This window comes from Protomyctophum parallelum, assembly GCF_964188405.1.
Source record: "Protomyctophum parallelum genome assembly, chromosome: 3".
Lineage (NCBI taxonomy): Eukaryota > Metazoa > Chordata > Actinopteri > Myctophiformes > Myctophidae > Protomyctophum > Protomyctophum parallelum.
Window position 1 is genome coordinate 56747210 of NC_139698.1, and position 21314 is coordinate 56768523.

Genomic DNA, 21314 nt, shown 5'->3' on the forward strand with positions numbered 1-21314 from the left:
CCACTCAGTGGGCGTTCCCGCATAACTTCCAGGTACGATGTCACGCGCATACCCTCTATACAAGGGAAAATGGCATTTCAACATGGTACGCAAGGGCAGTTTTAAAAAGCCACGTTAACAGATCAACATTCACAATCACAGGTGAATAGTTGTAATTTGTCTGCTTTATAAATCTCCTTCTGGGATGTTGTCGTTGCATTTCAGGAGTCCAGCACCTCCTCACAGGAGGCTGAGATGTTTGAGGACTCCGTCCATCCCCAGAAGGTGTTAAAGGGCCTCAACAGGCTGCGCCGTACTCCAGGCTCAACACACACGTCGGGCTGCGTTACGAAGTCCCTCTGCCTCCCCCAACACCCAGAGACCGAGACCCAAGCAAAGGCCGAAGGACGTAGAGAGGGCCTTGTTGTGTGATGTGATTCTGTGCTGTGAGGGACAGGAGTTCCCCTGCCATCGATACGTACTGGCCTCCTTTTGCTCATACTTTGAGGTCATTTCACACATTCGCTTAATTTGACCTTGGCATTCACATCATTTACAATTTAGGCATTTAGCAGACGCCCTTAATCCAGAGCGACTTACATTGAGCAATAACAAATCACATACATAAAAAGTAGTTATCATGAAACATGCGTAAGCTAAGAACGTAACAGTGGAGTATCTATATAATTAAACTACCGTATACATATAAGCTATACATGTATACTATACTATTACTATCCTATACTATACTATACTATAAAGTGAACCTAACATGCTATATCTAATGTATTCATTGTTGACGCAATTGAAATGAGAAAGGCCTAAACCCTGAAAACATCACCTTTTCACCCTGCACAGGCCATGTTTACATCTGGCATGATGGAGTCCACACAGGACCGGGTGTCCCTCAGTGGCGTGGAACCTGAGATTGTTGGTATGTTGGTGAACTACGCCTACACTGCAAAGGTGTCCATCTCCACAGCAAATGTGCAGGTACTGCATTATTATCATCATCATCATTAATTTGTCCTATGTGCGTGCTTACTTCCCATTCTGGGCGGGAACCCCTTTTGGTGTTTTAAGCATTGTCATGCTTTAGCTATAGAAAAATAGCAGATATACAAGCTCTTAGCTTGTAGAGCTTGTAGATCTGCTATTTATTTTTAATCGTGAAAATGTGGCGCAAACCTTTGAATATATATTCTTTCAGAGCGAACATTTTTAACTCAAATCTTTGCTTCTGGTGGATGAGGTCCCTGGAATGACATATGTTCAGATGGGGGTCGGCGGCCAATTGCATATATATTTGGGGGTCCTTGACATGAAAATGTTTGAGAACCACTGACATAGAAACATGAGAACGACTGACATAGAAACATGAGAACCACTGACATAGAAACATGGGTTTTTCAGAAAACTGTCAGGATTTAGAAAACATTTGTAGAATCTGTTCTCAGGTCTAAATGGGTTAATAAACACATGTGTGTTTGGTCTACTCCAGGCCCTGCTGGCAGCAGCCAACCTGTGGGACGTCACGGCTGTTGGAAACGCCTGCGGTGACTTCATGAAGCCTCACATCGACAGGAAGAACTGTGTAGAGATGTTCTGCTTCTCTGAGGACCACTCCTGTGACACGTTGAAGAAACACAGCATGGACTACATTCTGGAACACTTCTGTGTTCTCTATCAACAGGTCAGTCATAGAGCGCCGATGTCCTGACGCCAGTCGCTCGTCCCCTCCATCCCCCTGGTTCACGGAAGTAATTTCTCCATGGAGAATAGCATGGGGTGATCTTAATGTTGTGCGTCGCAGTCCCGCCCCCTTTCATGATGACGCCAGGCCCACGAAATGATTCCCAATGCATTTTTCCTCATAGACATTTCAAAAAAGTATTTAAAGACGGTTACGTCGCAGACAAAGCCAACTCGAGTTGTGACAAATCATGACAATAAACACAATATTTTGGACCAAACCAACAATTACAAAGAAGAAAAACAACAAAAACTGCTGTTTTTTTCTAATTCTTTGTTCGGTTGGTTGTCATGATTTGTCGCCACAAGAGTTGGCATTGTACGACACTTAATCTTAAATAAATACTTTTTGTAAAATGAACGGGGAATCATTTTCTGGGCCCTGGTAGGGGGGGGGGGCAGGACTGCGACGCTCTATAAGCATTGTGGTCCAAATATACAAGCTGTCTCTGCGTTATTGTCAGGGAGGTTTATGACAGTCAGTCACTCATTATGATAGTCTGTTTCTAGCGAAAATGTAACTAATTCAGCAGCAGTAACATTAGCGTTGTCTCTCAGTCAGTTGATTCTTCATATCCATATGAGTGAAACAGCCGGGGTGACATGTTTATTTTTCAAACACAGTTCTTATATGAGACGATCTAAAATTGGGGATTGTAATTGGGGATTACAATGCAAATAAAAAGTACATGAACCCGTGGATTTGTGCCCTCTACCGATATTGACGTCAGACTTCGGTGCTCTATTGAGGCATCATACATTTACCAAGTTGTTTTGTTTGTTGGCTTTTTCACCCATGACTTTGTTTTATTACCATTTCTCCAAGGTGTCACCCTCACCAGTAACTGACCTACACCTGGGTAGAAACATCAGTCATGTCAACTGTGACCAGTGTTGATTTTGTCGACTAAAACTAAGACGAAAAATGTTCGTCGGCTACCTTTTTCCACTGACGAAAACAAAATGAAAACTAAGCTATGATGACTAAAACTATGACTAAATATACTGACAATTTCGTCAACAAATAAAAACTAGACCCAGAGTCAGTTCATCTTTTAGATATTAACCTACCTGTGTTTTCTTCTACCAACAGGTCCCAGAGTCAGTTCATCTTTTAGATATTAACCACCTGTGTTTTCTTCTACCAACAGCCAGAGTTTCTCTCCCTCTCTGTGGAGAGACTGACAGAGATCCTCTCCAGTGATCACCTGAGTGTTCCCAAGGAGGACACAGTGTTTGAGGCTGCTATGATGTGGTTCGACAAGTGTCCTGCTACCTGCAGGCACAGCTTTGGAAAGGTCAGTCTTTTCTTATTCTCACATCCTGGACCTACAGTATATGATATTGATACTACTACTACTACTACTACTTTTTTTTCCCTATAATTTTTATCCCATTTCTTTTCACCCAGTGTCAATTATCTAATGTAATCCTGGGCGCTACACTTCCTCTGCCAACCTGGGGGGGGCAGCGGACTGACCTCATGCTTCCTTCTATGTCCAAGCTGCTTCTTTTCACCTGACAGGGGGGGATTTTGGACGGCGCCCGTCTTGGAACATTTTTTTTCTTTTTTTAAACCTTTTTTCTTTAAACCTTTGACACAAGATTTTGTGTCTTATAACAATCATTTGAATAATTGTTGTTTTACCCAATGTCCAGTTGAACTAATAAATAATGAGTCTTCCACTTTATTTTAATTTTTAAGGTACTAGAGCTCATCCGTCTTCCTCTCATCAGTCCCTCCTACCTTCCCACTGTGGTTCTGTGTCTGGATGTGGTGAAAGAACACGAGGGCTGCCAGAGGTTCATCTCTGAGGCCAAGAAGGAGAGACCCTACCGTAACACAGCACGCCCCCGTAGGACCACAGGTACCCTACCGTAACACAGCACACCCCCGTAGGCCCACAGGTACCCTACCGTAACACAGCACACCCCCACAGGCCCACAGGTACCCTACCGTAACACAGCACAACCCCGTAGGCCCACAGGTACCCTACTGTAACACAGCACACCCCCGTAGGCCCACAGGTACCCTACTGTAACACAGCACACCCCCGTAGGCCCACAGGTACCCTACTGTAACACAGCACACCCCCGTAGGCCCACAGGTACCCTACTGTAACACAGCACGCCCCCGTAGGCCCACAGGTACCCTACTGTAACACAGCACGCCCCCGTAGGCCCACAGGTACCCTACTGTAACACAGCACACCCCCGTAGGCCCACAGGTACCCTACTGTAACACAGCACGCCCCCGTAGGCCCACAGGTACCCTACTGTAACACAGCACACCCCTGTAGGCCCACAGGTACCCTACTGTAACACAGCACAACCCCGTAGGCCCACAGGTACCCTACTGTAACACAGCACGCCCCCACAGGTACCCTACTGTAACACAGCACGCCCCCTCAGGTACCCTACTGTAACACAGCACACCCCCTCAGGTACCCTACTGTAACACAGCACACCCCCTCAGGTACCCTACTGTAACACAGCACGCCCCCACAGGTACCCTACTGTAACACAGCACACCCCCACAGGTACCCTACTGTAACACAGCACACCCCCACAGGTACCCTACTGTAACACAGCACACCCCCTCAGGTACCCTACTGTAACACAGCACACCCCCTCAGGTACCCTACTGTAACACAGCACACCCCCACAGGTACCCTACTGTAACACAGCACACCCCCACAGGTACCCTACTGTAACACAGCACACCCCCACAGGTACCCTACTCTAACACAGCACACCCCCTCAGGTACCCTACTGTAACACAGCACACCCCCTCAGGTACCCTACTGTAACACAGCACACCCCCTCAGGTACCCTACTGTAACACAGCACACCCCCTCAGGTACCCTACTGTAACACAGCACACCCCCTCAGGTACCCTACTGTAACACAGCACACCCCCTCAGGTAGGGGTGGGTCCCGAACGTCGGGACCAATCCGGTACCGAACCGAACATTCTCGAGTACCGGGTGTAACGGACCCAGGAATGAAATGGATGAAAGGCTTTTATTTTGAAAGGCTATGTGGGAAAACAGGAAGCTTGCTCACTCACCAGGGTCATACTGTCTGATAAAGAAAGCCCAGCATGCATCACCCAGGGAGAAATGTTTGTTCCTCATGTGCTCCAAACCATGAGCATGGAAAGCTCACCAACAACCTAACCTAACCTCACCAACACAACAGGATGAAATGGAACAACAAACAGATCAAGTGAGTGCAGACCAATGAAATAACAAACAAATGAAATGGAAATGGAACTGCCGGATTTTAATTGTTGATTCATTGGTTTTAGTGACTTTTCTGGAGTATGACATGGTTGAGTGACATTGGGACACCCTGGAACAAGTTAGCACCTAGCTGGAGAGGGAACAAGGTGAATGTTATTTTTATGGTTATTGGTTTGTGTCATGTTGTTGGGGGAGCTTGTTTTATTGGTTTGTTTATATGGTATTATGGTTTGATATGAACCTTTTTATTGGTTATTTGTAAACTTAATTGTTTATATGAATGCCTCACATTATTGGTTATGTCTGTCTGTATTGATTATATGTTTGTGTCTTGTTTTTAGTTTTCACGTTGATCCATTAAAGAAACTTCACATCATCAGTCGGCCTTCAACCTCTTTGTCCAGCCTGGTTCGCTACAGTGAAGACTTGACCCAACATGGCCCCCCACCCCCCCTTCAAGACATCTACACTGCCTCATAGCCCTCCAAGCAGAACCCAATGGTACTGAAGTTTCTGACATTTTGACGACACAGACCATGGGGTCCTGTTCCAGCAGTACCATGCCACCTGATACGCACCCATTTTAAAACATAAACAACATGTTTCGCTGCTCCCCGCGCTCTATGACGATATTATTCAGTGTGAGGCTTTCTGAATATGTAAAGCATAAGTACCCATACATGCCGCTGCGAATATCTCCTGTGGCGCGGAAGCCGTTAAGTATTTTTAATATATGTTTGCCCGATTTGGAAGCTTGGATTCTTCTTTTCCTTCCTTGTTTATTGACACCTCATTGTACCGCCTATCTGGCTAGCTAGTGGCGCTATAGCTATGACACAGCAGATCAGAGGCAGGGACGTAGCCGCACAAGCCAACCGCACACCGGGAGGCGGTACAATAAACGGTAAACAAACAAGAAGAAATAAAGCGACCAAATCGGTCAAACAAAGATTAAAAATACTTAACGGCTTCCGCGCCACAGGAGATATTCGCAGCTGGATGTATAGCTACTTAAAGTTACCGAATTCAGAATAACTCAAGGAAAATAATGGCGTCACATGCCGCGGGTCCTATTTTAGAGAGAATCTCCACTTCCGCGTATAGGAATTTCCATACGAAAATACAGTAGTGAGCAGGGACCCTACGTAAAACTCAACAAAATATCAGAAAAGTTTTACGTAGGGTCCCGAGAGGGGCTAACTGCCTCACAGACTCAGATTCTGAGATCTGTACATCAGAACTCGGCCTACTTCACTCCATCAGCCTGCTTCACAGTGGTTAGTGGTCTGATGGTTGATCATTTCAACACAAACACAACAACAGCAAATACATAATTGAACATTACACACAGCTTCAGGAAAAATAAAATAAAGGTTCATACAGAGGAATGTGAACTGGACATTGTCATGCTCTTTTGGAAAATGGTTTCAAGTGCTTGTGGCCATGCCTATGAATTATGGTTCTATGTTTATGTAAGGTGGTGACATTATTTATGAAGGTTTCCATACAGTTTGATACTGTGGGTTTTTGACGTTTATGCAAAGGTATTTATGAAGGTTTCCATACAGTTTGATACTGTGGGTTTTTGACGTTTATGCAAAGGTATTTATGAAGGTTTCCATACAGTTTGATACTGTGGGTTTTTGACGTTTATGCAAAGGTGTAATGCCGTTCATGAAAGGTGCATTCAGTGTTTGATCCGGTACAGAGGTTTTCTTGGGTTCACCTTTTATTTTTGGTCATTTTCTGTGATACATTTTCAAAATGCCAGAAATAAGTGTTTAGGTACATGGGTCTGATCTAGACCAAGAACTTGACAAACAAATGGAAAATGTCAACAAGGAAATTCAGGACTTGAAAGATGCCCTCCAAAGGGAAAATGAATCAGAGGAAAGACAAAAATTAAAGGAAGCCATTCATGATAAAGAACAAACGCTAGCAGATCTCAAAGAAATATGGACGGACTTACAAGACAAACTTCAGGACGAAACCATAAGCCCTCGATGCAGCAACCGTAAACAAGTTCCAACAGAAAAAATGCTTGCGTATCAAAAGGAAACTACAGATAAAAAGGTCAAAACATTCCTCAGTATGTACGAACAATGGAAGGTCATAGTGCGTACATTAAGGATGAATTTAAAATCTAATATTCCGGAAAGTGAAATAGAACTCTTAATTGACAAATTGGAAAGAAGCAAGGAGAATGTCTCAAGGCTCTTCATCGAGATTCGGGATCATGTCACGCCAGAAATGGATATGAGGCGGCGGGTTGACTTATGTGAATCCATTACAAAAGACCTTGTGCAAATAGCATACGACATAATGCTGAATGATGATATCAATGTGGAAAATCAACATGATCGCCTTCATGAACTGCGTAACCGTGACTCCTCCCATTCTATTTTTGGTGCTCAGTCACAAGCCAGTTCCAGAAGAAGCCACCATTCTAGTCACCATTCTAGCACTACATCTGTAGCAGCCAGTCGACTAGAGGCAGCAGCTGACCTTGCTGGAAAGGAGGCTGAATATGAGGCCCAAGTGGAAGAACAGAAAAAGAAGGAAGAACTCGAGCAGCTAAAAGCAGCAAGAGGAGTGGAAGAGCAGAAAAAGAAGGGAGAACTCGAGCAGCTACAAGCAGCAAGAGGAGTCAAGGTAGCTCGAGATAAACTAAAGATTTATGATCAGGCAATACAAGAGGAGGCTGCCATTCGGGACAACAGCTATCCTAACACCAATATAGGAGAGTCTGCCATCTCAAAGGAAATCCAGCACTCAGACATCATTACACCAAAAGTACCCCTTGACATTATTTCTGTCACCCAGGCAATTCAAAGCAGTATGGTTTTAAACAGACTTCCCATTCCTGAACCATTCATATTTACTGGAGAACCCATAAGCTTCATTGAATGGAAGGCTTCATTTTGCTCGTTGATTGAGCATAGGCCCATTTCACCTGCAGAAAAATTGTATTACTTAAAGAGATACGTGGGTGGATCGGCTCGTAAGGTTCTGGAGGGTACCTTCTATAGGAACGATGGTGAGGCCTATCGTGAAGCCTGGGACAGACTACAACAGCGCTATGGACAGCCGTTTACTATTCAGAGAGCCTTCAGAGAGAAACTTACAAGATGGCCTAAGATTCAGAACAGAGATGCCCTAGGATTGCGGGAATTTGCAGACTTTCTAAAAACTTGCCAAGATGCCATGCCTCACGTGAAGGGTTTAGAAATTTTGAATGACTGCGAGGAAAATCAAAGGCTCATTCAAAGGCTACCCGAATGGACAGCTTCCATGTGGAATCGGCAAGTAGCTCAGCGTCTGCATAATAACGAGGATTTTCCCAGTTTCAAAACATTCTCTGATTTTGTTTGCTTAGAGGCGGAAATTGCATGTAACCCAATAACATCTTCCCACGCTCTCAGATCTTCAGATTCCAACATGGGAAAAATACATCACAGAGAAACACAGGGGAACAATGCTAGGGTTTTCCATACTCAAGCTGACCCGGATGGCGCCTATCAATATCCAAAGAGTTCAAAACCTCCATGCATGCTCTGCCAAGACGGCACGCATCAACTTCAGGGCTGCTTAAGGTTTACGGCAATGTCTTTGGAGGAGCGACATAACTATGTGAGGGAAAGGGGACTCTGTTACGGATGCCTGAGATCCGGCCATACCTCTAAACGTTGTCGTTATCCCCATGTGTGTGAGGTCTGTGAGGCAAAACACCCTACCTGCCTCCATGATTTCAGTCGTGGCAGGGATACACATGCACCTATTACAGCTCCAGCAGAAGACGATACTAACGGTTTAACTGCAGTAACATCACTTAGTGTGGCCAGGGATGGATCTCCTAACACCTCTATGGTTGTACCAGTATGGGTATCGACTAAGAAGGAACCAAATATAGAGAAACTTGCCTATGCCATGCTAGTGTTGAAAAGGTCCTTTCACAGGCCACTTGCGTCACAGACAGGGTGAGCAAAAACTTATATCCTAGACCAATGATGGAGTAGGCATCGTTTAGCACGTTGTAGTGGGACAGGATGACATAGCAGCATATGGGGCAGTTTTTACACGAGGAACAACTGCTCTCCATCTCCAGTTCCTCCTCAGGTCTGGGTCTGTCCTCCTCAGGCAGCTCATCAGTGTCTCTCTCTCTCCTGACTCTATAGCTCCTCAAAGGTGGCTCCTTCAGTGTCTCCCACTGGTTTGCAAGGTGTTTCAATTCTGCCTGCAAGTTCGCAACAGTAGCATCCTCATTAAATTTCAGCAGGCATCTACTAAGCTCCTCCAGTGCTGTTTTCTGCAGCCCTTCTTTCCTTATTAGATGGAAGTTCTTTGGATTCATGCATGCAAAGTCTGAGCAGAGCACTGCACTAGCTGCAAATCGGCGATGGATGCTTTCTTTGATGGTGTCGAGTATAACATTATGGACCTTGACTCTGAAGTCTGCCTCAGCATCTGGAAGAGGCTCATCTTGTGCCAGTTCACCTGGCATGGCTTTCTTTTTCTTAACTCGCTTCTCTGGGAGGGCAGACTGAACCTCAACATCATCACACTGTTCCAGTAGAAGGTCATTTGCCCACTCTACAAACAAGTTTGCTGCTCTCCTAACACCATCAAAGTCCCTGGTAACCTTAATTAGGCTGTCTTCAGCTCCCGCCACGAAGCCCTGGGCAGTTAGTAAGTCCATACCACTGGTCTGCAGGTACTTGGAAAGAGGGGTTGTCTCCTGAAATATTCGGAGAAAGATTTGAGCTGTGAGTATGGTTTCATGTCTCAGAAGGGCCTCAAAGTATCCTCTGGCTTTGGCTCTTACAGAAGGTTTCATTGACTCATCTTGCTCAATCTTTGTCAAGGTGATCACCAAGTCAATGTAAAGTGCATTGTCAGGATTTCCAAAACAGCCAAAGACTTTCCTCAGGGCTTCGTCTTTCGCCAACCACCGAGTTGCTCCTATTGGAGCAAGCCGTCTGTGCCTCTTGTCCTCACTGACTCTCTCCCACAGAAGCATCCGCTTGTAGGACTCCCGGATGAATACTGCCACAGTAGACATTTTTAAATCTCAACTCAAGACTCACCTCTTCACCCTTGCTTTTAGTTGAGTTTTATTTTTATTTCTTATTTTTTTATGTGTTTTTATTTATTTTATGCTCTTATATTCAGTTTTGTTCTCTGCTATTGTTTTATCTTTTTAACTACTTGTGTTTTATTGTATTTTATTTTTGTGTCCTGCCCTGTGAAGCACTTTGAGCTGCATTCATGTATGAAAAGTGCTATACAAATAAAGTTTATTATTATTATTACATCATTTAGCAATGAGAATAGTGAAGTACTTGCCACGACGACTCCAGTAGTATCTGTCAACACCAGGTTCAGCACATGTGCGTAACACCATATGTGAACTTGTTTGGGCGATTCTCCAGTGAGCACTGCAGAAAATCCCTTGTACTGCCCCTGCATGTTAGTCAGTCAGTCAGTCATGTCAGTCAGTCACGTCGGGAGAGCTTGCCGGCGGCGGCACCAGGATGGCGGCAAACATGGTTTCACTCTCTGTCATGTCTGTGTTTTGTCCTGTTTTGTTTGTTTGTTTGTAAATCCAGTACCTCTCGCGTTTTAGTTTTTTAGTACATTATCTGCTGCTCTATCTGCTGCTCTGGATTATTACCTTTTTTTCGTGACGCCGCTTCACAAACCGAGTGAGACTCTCTCTCTACTTTGTCGGCTACAAACTTTTGTTTACCTGTACCTAAGGGTGGTGTAGATCTATGCCTTTGAAGGGCACCACAGGCTGTCTCTGTCCTGTTTCCCGGTGTGGATTGCCCAGACGCTCGTGTCCGCCACCACGACGGAGGACGCCCCAGTGGCGAACCTGTTAGCACGCAGTTGCCCGTCGTCTTGGATCTATTGACCGATAGGATTTGGTCCCCAGCCCCGGTCGTCATCCGGCTCATCGGAGCCCGACGGAGGACGCCCCAGCGGCGAACCTGTTAGCACGCAGTTGCCCGTCGCTAAGGATTCATCTGTACGGCTGGAGCTCACTGCCATCCCAGTTGGAGGCTCACTGTAGCCTGACGGGGAAGCCTCAATTGGCTAATCCTTTAGCACACAGCTGCCCGTCGCGTCAGATCTATTTTCCTGCCTAACCAGGTTGTAACTTTTTGTCTCATCGACCGTCTGCAATCTCGGATATCTCCTGGACTTGGTTGGGACTACTAGCTGCTCTGCCTCTGCAGTGTGGTACACGGTTGGTCTTGCAAAAACATTACACATTATAAACTGCTTATTGGTGTGTGTTTTGCTGTTTAGGCTGCTTTAGCCAGAATCCACTGCTAGCCATGTTGCTCAGGGCTGTATTTTTTGTTTTACTTCTCATGAGTTGCATGTCCACTGACAATTGCCAGCAAAGCCCTGCTATTCCATTGCTACGTTTGAACATGAATCTTTCTAGTAACACTATGCGTGTTACGTCAGGGCTCCCAGGTACTTTTCTGCAATGTCCACGTAAGCTTGACTGTCTTAAACGTACTCTCCCGATTGCTCTTATTCTTTTGCATACGATGTCTTCTGGATCTCCCCAAGGCCCCTGGGGTAAAATATCCAATCACATGTCCTGCTCCAGTTTTACTCCCAGAGTGAATTCAGTATTAAGGAAAACAACAACTAGGCTGCTGATTTTGTTGATGCTGTTTATCTCAGGAAATGTTTCCAAAAATCCTGGTCCTGATCCTCTTTTTGAACCTCTTCCCATTCTGTCTACTCCGCTAGAATTCAGCTGTAGAAATGGCCTAGGCTTCCTCCATTTCAATGCCAGGATGCCTAGTGCCTAAACTTGCCTTTCTGAGTACCTGGTTTGAAACAGCTAAACCGGATGTGGTTGCCATCTCAGAAACGTGGCTAAAACCATCCACCACAGATAATGTGGTCCGTATTCCTGGCTACAATCTCTATAGAACTGACCGGAAAGGCAGATGTGGGGGGGTTGCTCTGTACATTTCTGATAGGTTTCAGGGGTCCGTACTTTATTCAGTATCACTTCCCAGACAATTTGAGTTCTTAGCAGTTCAGATAATGGTGGCGAACTCACCCTTGACCATCATCTGCTGCTATCCGTCTGCTTTATCGGAAGCCTTGGGTAATTTAACGGACCTGCTATCCAAGTGTGCTAGCACTGAACTTCTATGTCTCGGCGATATGAACTGGGATTGGGCTAGTGACAAAGCTGCTAGCTTTAAGCAGCAATGTGACACCCTAAACCTAGTCCAGATCATTCGCTGTCCCACCAGGCATAATCCAGCTACTGGTGGTGACACTTTAATTGACATTATATTAACAAATGCTGTACATAAATACATTGCTGTCGGTGTATTTGCAAACGATCTAAGTGACCACTGTGCAATTTCTTGTGTTAGGAGCACTAAGCTACCTAAAGGAAATGGCCTAACTATCCTCCGGCGGTGCCTTAAACACTTCTCGGAACAAGCCTTCCTCCATGATTTGGCATCAGTCGATTGGTTTCGGATCTCCTCAATTCCAACTGTGGATGAGGCTTTTCGTTTTTTTCACGACCATCTTCTCTGGCTGATAAACAAGCATGCGCCTTTAAAAAAAATAAGAATTAAGAATAGAGCAAATCCCTGGTTCTCTAGGGAATTAGCTGACTTGTTGCACACTCGAAATAAGCAATGGTCACTCGCCAGAAAATCTAAGTCTGCAAACGACTGGCTTTTATTTCGGGTGCTGAGAAACAAATGTAAGGCCCTTATTAGAAAATCCAAATCCGAACACTATCTATCTCTCACAGTAGATACTGCGAGTAATCACTCCAGCTTCTGGAGAGTAGTCAAAACACTTCAGCAGAAAGGTGCTGCTGGCCCCCCGCCAAAAGTTCGGGTTGGAGACTCATTTATTTCTGACAAAAAATCTATGTCAAATGCATTTAATGCTCATTTTAAAAGGGCTGGTCATCGTTTTGACGAGCAAAATGCCGGAGTCCCTCATCAAGGCGCCCATGTGAATACTGGCTCACCTGTTGATTTTGATTTTGACTTCTCTCCTATTCTAGTTCCAGATGTGTTGCGTGCCCTGTCCACACTTGACCCAAAAAAGTCCTCTGGTCCAGATGGTCTCGACCTTTATTTTCTAAGAATTTCGGCCTTGGTGATTGCACAACCGATCACTGACATTTTTTATCTCTCTTTAACTACTCAGAGTTTACCAGAAGTGTGGAAACAGGCTCATGTTTCACCACTTCTCAAGGCTGGCGACCCCTGTGACGTCAATAACTACAGGCCTATCTCCAACCTCTCAGCCTTGGCTAAGATTTTGGAGGGCCAAGTATCGACTCAGGTTAAACTCTTTCTTGATGCACATACGATTCTGAACCCAATGCAGTCTGGCTTCAGGGCAAAACATAGTACTGTGACAGCATGCCTTAATGTCATGGATGACATCAGGGATGCCCTGGGCTCAAAATCGTTCTGTGCAGCCTTATTCATTGACCTTAGCAAGGCATTTGACACCGTGGACCATCATGTCTTGCTAAATGTCCTCTCGAATACTGGTTTTCGCCATAATGTGCTAGGCTGGTTTAAATGCTACTTATTTGGCCGCACACAGTGTGTTAAATTTGGTGACACACTGTCTGACTCTATCACCCTAGAGAAAGGAGTCCCTCAAGGTTCCATTCTAGGACCTTTGCTTTTTCTGCTGTATGTGAACCATATTTGTAGTCAATCCAAGCATAGTAGGTATCATATGTATGCAGATGACACAATTCTGTATTCCTGTGCCCCCTCACTTGATGTGGCAGTGTCAAACTTGGCCTCTGACTTTGTCTCCTTGCAGCATGAACTGCTAAACAGCAAATTGCTATTAAACGGCCACAAAACCAAGGCCATGCTATTTTCTCCAAATAGCCTAGTCAATGTCCCCTCAAATATCACCAGTCTGGATGGAGTATCCATCGAATGGGTTGATTTGTATAAATATCTTGGGATTTGGTTGGACAACAAGTTAAACTTCAAACACCACATTGACACCTTGGCAAAAAAGCTTAAGTTCACACTGAGCTTCTTCTACAGAATGAAGTCCTGCTTTTCTAATGCTTCTCGCAAAAAGCTGGTTACAGGCCTTTTCATGTCGCAGCTTGATTATGGAGATACTGTCTACCGCTTTGCTAGTTCCTCAACTCTGAGCAAACTTGACCCCCTGTTTCATGCTGCATTGAGGTTTATAACCAATTCCCCCTATAGGACTCATCACTGTACTCTGTACGCCCTTGTGGGTTGGTATTCCTTAACGTCTCGCAGGTTGCTACATTGGTATACTCTCATTTATAAAGCCATTCTTGGTAACCTCCCACGTTACATTGGTTCTAAATTTGAACTTGTCCAAAACTCTCTCAACCTCAGATCAAATGGTTGGTTACGCTATGTCGTGCCCCCAACAAAATCTGAGGCTGGGAAAAAAAGCATTGCTTATTTCGGACCCTGGTCTTGGAATGACCTACAGTCCAGACTCAAACTGGCTGCTGTGATTCCCCTAGTGAGCTTTAAATGGATTGCCATGAGCACACTTCCCATACACTGCTCCTGCTTTGACGTATAGCAACTGTCTGCTTGCTTTTTTAGTCAACTAGCAATTCCCGTTGCTTAGATCTTTTAGTCCTTATTGGTCGCATTCCTGTTCTCCCTTTTAGCTTCTTTGGTAGTGGGTACTGTATTTATGAGCATTGTATGTCTGTCCTGTTTTTTGTTGTTATTTTTTGTTTACTGGCAGAGTTGTGTCACTTATTTTGCCTATTGTTCTGGCCAGTTCACACTTGTAAAAGAGACTTCAGTCTCAATGTGGTTTTTACTGGTTAAATAAAGGTTAAATAAAAAATAAAATAAAAATGTTAGCAGCTCCATCAGTTGAGTTACCAACACAAGCTTTGATATCAAGGCCTACTTTCTCCAAAGTTTCTTTCACCATGTTCACAAAGTATTCGCCAGTGGATGCCTCGCAATCAACAACAGCTATCAGCCTCTCATGGACAATATCAGTGACATACCTCAGAACTATTGCACACTGGTCCTTGGATGTTATGTCTTGGGTTGTATCAAGTTGGATTGAAAACCTGCCTTCCTGACTTCACCAACAATTGATTCTTGAATTAAGAGCCTGATAATGTCGATGATCTTGTTCACTGTATCCTTTGACAGCATAGTTAAAAGGGACCCCCTTCCTTTACCTCCAGTCTCATGCTGTGCCTTGCTCTTCTCAATGCAGTGACTGACATGTTCTTGAAGGCAGACATCATACTTTTTCAGCAGCAATATCAGCTCCAAAAAATGTCCATGGTCCACGGCCATGTTGTCAAGACTGTATGCGGCTTCATGCTTATCACCTCTGTAGCTGAGGCCACACTTACCAATGACCTTGATGACATTGACCACACGTTCCATCACTTGTCTTTTTTTCCCCACTTGCTCTCGGTGGATGGACATTTGTTTCTGCGCGAGTAGGCTTCTGACGTCAGCACTATTTGACTTTTTTTATGGGTCTCACTTTTTTAATGTTCCTGAATTCTTCAATGCGTCCATGACTGCATGCCTCCTTCCCTCACAAAATAATTATCAATGCCACTGGCAGAAGGCTTGGCAAGCATGAGACATAATGAGCAATACAGTGAGTGAGAAGATTCACTGTATGTCAGCCATTTTCTATGTGTCCCATCTTTGGTGTGGAAAATGTTTGGAATTTGTTTATTGGCAGGTTGCTGTGGGTGGTATTGGAAAAATAAATCAAAGTCTTTAAGGTGAGGGCGAGCAAAATAATCAAATTGACTCTCTGGGTCAACATCCTCCTCTGTATCTCTCTCCCTGTCTTCTCCTGTACTGGACACCTCAACATCTGCTGGTTCTGAATAAGAAGAACCAGCAAAATCATTGCATTATTAAAAAATGCCTTTTTTTTTGTTTAGCCATTTCAAATTCATAGCATAATCTGCATATTACATAAACCATAATACCAATAACTTGTTTTGAATGTTTTTGTTCAGCTGTTTCATATTCATAGCATAATCTATTTATCACATACCATACTACCAATAACTTGTTTTCCTACTTTACATTGGATCCCATGTACGATGTACCTGTAATTTCCTCTGACTCTGAGCTATCAATGGTTGGAGTCAGAGTGGGCTCTGCTTGCACCTCTCCCTCGGAATATTCTATGGAACTTCCTATTCAGTTAGGAAGACATTGTGGAATAATTACAACTCTTTACAATTCAACTATAACTAACAAGTGCCAACAAGAACTAAAATGCACCATTTAAATTATTATGAAAGAACATGACATATTTAATAGTTGTCATCAAATGTTTGTATTAAATTGTTTCATGTTATAGCCTATTGTAAATCTCACACATGCATTGCCCAATGTTATACAATTAAATGACTTGTCCTGCTGTAGAGTCTTTGCTCTGTACCTGCCAATTGCTCTGAGATACCACTGGGCTCTCCCGCTGAAGCCCCAGCACTGGTATGATATCCACCTTTACATAGGAAACATGGCAACATATTGTAAAAACTACTCCATTTTACAATGTACTGGGCAGGCTTTTTTTTTTGATTGATTGAAATATTTATTAACAGTTTGCAGAATTACAGTACATTTCAAGCACAAACTCAATACAAAGACTGTTAACTGTGAGTGGACGACCCAATTAAGTATCAAGGTCATTACACACTGGCGAATTGGCGACGCAATTTATTCGTGCGAATAATTCGCATTTTTTAAAAACCAGTTGAAGTCAATGCAAGCTTCCACATCAGTGGCGAATGTGCGAATGTGCGAAAATGCGACAGTTTTCGCTTTTTATTTGTTCGCTCTGGTGTCGAATTTTGCAGACATTCGCAGGCGAACTGCAGCACCTCTGACCAATCACAACGCATGTTGTTGTCTTGTTGACATGTGGGTGATTGACGTCACAACAACAACCAGCAAGTCCCCATTCATCATGGCGGAAACTTTTATATCATATGTGCAGGAGCACCGGGCGTTATGGGACAAGTCCCATAACGACTATAGGGACATTCTCCTGAAGGAAAACAATTGGATAGAGATCGAGAAGGATCTCGAACTCGGTGGTGAGTATAATATATATATATATATATATATATATATATCCCCAGCTCAAACGTATGTAACGTAGCTAGCATATGAAGCTAAGTAGCTAAACTAACCTGCCCGGCTGCCGCTGTAACTTTTTCAGAGTCAACTAAAAGTTTGTATATGGTTTCATAGGGAGTTGTTTAACGATGTCAATTGTGCTATTTTATTATTGGCATGTAATATATTGCGTCTGGACTCTGGTGTTGAGTTAGTTGGCTGTATGTAATACCAGTGAGTGAATGGGATACCGTCATCCCAAATACAAAAAAATGATTCACTTTACAATTTATACAGGGTTCCGAAAGGGGCAAAGCAATTTATTGAGTGATATATTGAGGTAATATTTTATTAGCAGTTCACATAGGAAAAGCAAAGGGCTGTCAGGGCAGTACTGTTCTCATACAAGGTCTACTTTTGTGATGTGACAAATTGACAATACAGATGATTCTGATTTAAACCCAAGAAAGTACTATGGCTTGTTTATATTGGGGTCCTTATTCATTGAGACCTTGTGGTCCTTTGTACTCAATTCATTGAAAGCTACTATGCCTCTACTTCATAGTTGGTGAGGCAAAGAAGTGGTGGAAGAACCTGCGGGACACCTACATCCGTCACAAGGAGAAAAAAGATGAGGAGAGGAGTGGCTCAGCAGGCAAGACAAAGAAGAAGTGGGCACACTGGGATGCCATGCATGCCCTGTTAGAGAGGCCCACTGCATGCAGGAGGTACTGTAAGACCATGGTTCTCAACCTGTGGGTCGGGACACCCATGGGTCACTCCCCACATAATTTTAATAAATGAAAAATAGTACTATTAGTACATGATGTTTTTTAGTTCTAGTATAGTATAGATATGGGACTGTTCTGCCCTCGCATGAAATGCAGACCAGCCTCGTCTCTGTTGCGGAAATATAAGGAACGTTTTACCTACTCACCAATACAAAGGCGACTTGTGTTATTAGAAAGCCTACTTTCCTTATAGTGGATGCACTCTGAGCCTGATTCTTTCTGTAATAACAACCTAAAACATGAACCTTGTTTGAAAAAAACGAAAGTTGTCCTTTAAGGATATGGGAAGTTTTGTATACAAGTGAGGCAGTGATATTTACCGATAATGTGCTGGAAAATAATTCACACTTCCACAAATTTCACACTTCCATGTGTATTTATTTAATTTTAGTGAATTAATATTTGCCTTTACACAATTTCGCCAGAGACATAATACTAGACATTATACTACTACCAGTTCAAACATGATCCATGAACCACTGCTGTAGGATATAGCCATGTTGCAACTCGTAATGTCATCAACCTACTGTAATAAAAGGGGATAATATAAAGGTCATAACGTATCTTGTCTTTTGTAAATTGTCACTGTCATTCTGTCACTCAATGTTATTTATTTAAAACAAAGCACTCCTAAATGTCTCATTACCACGTGGTGGCACAGTTCTAATTAGTTCTCCCTAAATAGGACAGAGAGCAATTTGAGGATGGTGGAGGATGGTGAGGAGGGTGACGATGGTGAGGATGGTGCTGCAGGGCCATCAGACCATGCTGTGCCCAGCAGTGGTTCTGCTGTAGCCTCCAGGTAGAACTGCAACTATCGATTATCTTTTTAGCAATTATTTGATCAATTACTTACAGTATATTAGTTGCTTTATGAGCTTATCGATCAAACAGATTAGTATACCTGTTGCACCCCTCTAGCTCTACTCCCAGACAAGCCAGGCCAAAAAGAAAGGCAAGTGATGACACCTTCTTGGAGGAGTACCTTCTGAGGAAGGAAGCCAGGGCAGAGCAGCGTGACAGAGAAGAGCAGAGAGAAGATGTTTCTCTGTTCATGCTGAGTTTAGCACCTGCAATGAGGCGATTGTCCCAAGAAAGGCAATCCTGGCTGAGGCACAAGATCACAGGGCTGTTCCATGAGGCCGAATTTGGACCGGCCTATTCTCAGCAGCAGCAGCAGTACCAGGATTTTACCTGTCTGTAATGTGTCTTCATATAAGTCCATGATAAAATACCACAATCAGAAACCCGTCCACCAGTGACATCATTTGCAGCAGATTTTTTTTTTGATTTCTAGATTTAGATTTCTATCATCGTGAGAACGATGGCTTCCATTTTCGCATTGCAACTTTTAAGGAATAGAAAGCCTGCGGTTTCTATTAGCTTGGATTCCCCATCGATGATGTCACTGGTGGACGGGTTTCTGAACTGCCCACAGCAGTAGTAGTATTTTGAGTTCTTGTTCGCTGCTATTGTTCGCTGTTGAAGCACTTTTTTAAGCACTTTTAGTTTTTTTGTTACATTTAATTGTTTATTTTTTTTTATATGTAACTGTTCTGTTTATTACATAAACAAAGTCAAGAAACATGGCATTTTTTATTTATGGTATGTGTTCAAAAACAAAATCTGAGTAAGAAAGTACTGCCGAAGCAGACAACCCAGCACTCCAGGTTAGAATAAAGTCCTTACGGTGCAAGGCTCGAATATACAAGTTGAAATGAAGAAAATGCCAGCACTCATTGTAGGTCCTTTTTATATTAATTTATTTACCTCTGACGTTGTTTCGGTCTGTGTGGCCTTCGTCAGTGTTATTACAGGTATTTCTTTCAAAAACAAAATGAAAACAAAATGTTCAAACTGGCATAGGCCTACTGTAGACTACACGAATCAGAAACTACAAAACATTTCAAAGTAAAAGGTTCCACCATGTGTCTACACAGTAAGCTGAATTATAAATGGTGTGAATGGAGTTTCTAGGTGATTTCTTTGACATGCCAATGTCTGCCATTGAGCCCCATTTATACATTACACATTAGTGTCAACTGTCAAAGTGTCCTTGAGCAAGACGTCCCAAATTGCTCCTGATGTGCAGATTGATGCCTCCGCCATCGGTGTATGCATTTGTGTGTGATTTGGTGAATGCACAATCTATGACAAACAGTCATTATGACGTCTAAAAAGATAGACATTGCATTAATTATTTGTAACTGAGAAATGCAAGGCGGTCCTTCTTCAAAATTTGAAAAGCAGTCAGTAAGTCCATATCAGGTACAGGATATGTAGGATCCGGTTTCCAAACTAGTTCATATACCATTACCCAATTTAATTTGATCAATGGAGGACATTATACAACATCTGAAATCCTCCTACTGCTTTTTCAAAAATGTTTCACTGGCTACAGATCTTGTACAAATTGTCAAATGTCACCACATCACTTTTCCCAGGTTATTTCCCAGAAGCCCTGAAAACTGCAGTCATCAAGCCACTCTTAAAAATAATCATCAGAAACCCGTCCGGATTGTCTCACAGCACCCCACTGCAGTGTGCCTACTGTCTAGCCACACCGTTGTGTCCCATGTGTGTTACAACTACCCTCTGTTATTGCAATATATACATCCATTAAATATGTAATTGTTAGACAGGTGACGGGTTCATTTGTTGACCTGGCATCCTATAGTTTGCATAGCTGCCTTCAATGTATAGATTATTTATGTATAGGAACTCAAACATCAAACGCAGGAGACACGGTTCACAACTAATTATTTGCTTGAATGAATAACAATGAACAAGCACACACTGTATGTATATAGTCTCGCGTAGCCAGCCTTCATCTGCCTTTGCAATGAATGTTGCCCCAGGTAGATTCAAAGCCTGGCCCCTTTCAATTGTGGGAGTACTTCACAGCCGAAATGGCGAGGGCTAATACAATACAATACAACCGTAAATCTCCAACACTGAAACACTTAAGTCTTAACCCATTTAGACCTGAGGAACGAAAAAATAAATGCTATATGGTAACGTGTATGAGACACAGGTAGCTCCCAGCATGAAAGGTAAAACAAGTACAAGTTACACCAGGTCTAAACTCTAAATGGGTACTGACAGAACCTAGCTGAAGGTACACTCACCCAGGCCAGCACTAAACACACACATAACAAGAACACAGTCTTTAGTCTCGTCTGCCAGTCAAGGCTCAACTGTACAGGAGATGCACTGCAATCAGACTCTCTGCCTCAGGGAGAGGCTGAGGGAAATAAAAATAGGAGCAGGGCAGCGATAAACAGGGAGGAACTGATTTTGACTTGACCTTTGGTCTGCCTTGGGCACAAAACGTTTGAAAACAAGGATTAGGCCCATAACAAACCTAAACATGTAGCTATGTGTAA

General features: G+C 43.4%; 1 protein-coding gene across 1 annotated transcript; it reads left to right on the forward strand.

Annotated features, from left to right (window-relative positions):
- Positions 1 to 354: 354 nt before the first annotated feature.
- On the forward strand, positions 355 to 10973 carry LOC310856030 (kelch-like protein 7; the record flags this gene model as incomplete). Its single annotated transcript, XM_083761248.1, has 6 exons — positions 355 to 487; positions 838 to 972; positions 1481 to 1672; positions 2883 to 3029; positions 3437 to 3599; positions 10807 to 10973. The coding sequence occupies exons 2-6, from the start codon at positions 841 to 843 to the stop codon at positions 10971 to 10973; spliced, it is 801 nt and encodes a 266-aa protein (XP_083617374.1). The 5' UTR covers positions 355 to 487; positions 838 to 840.
- Positions 10974 to 21314: the final 10341 nt, after the last annotated feature.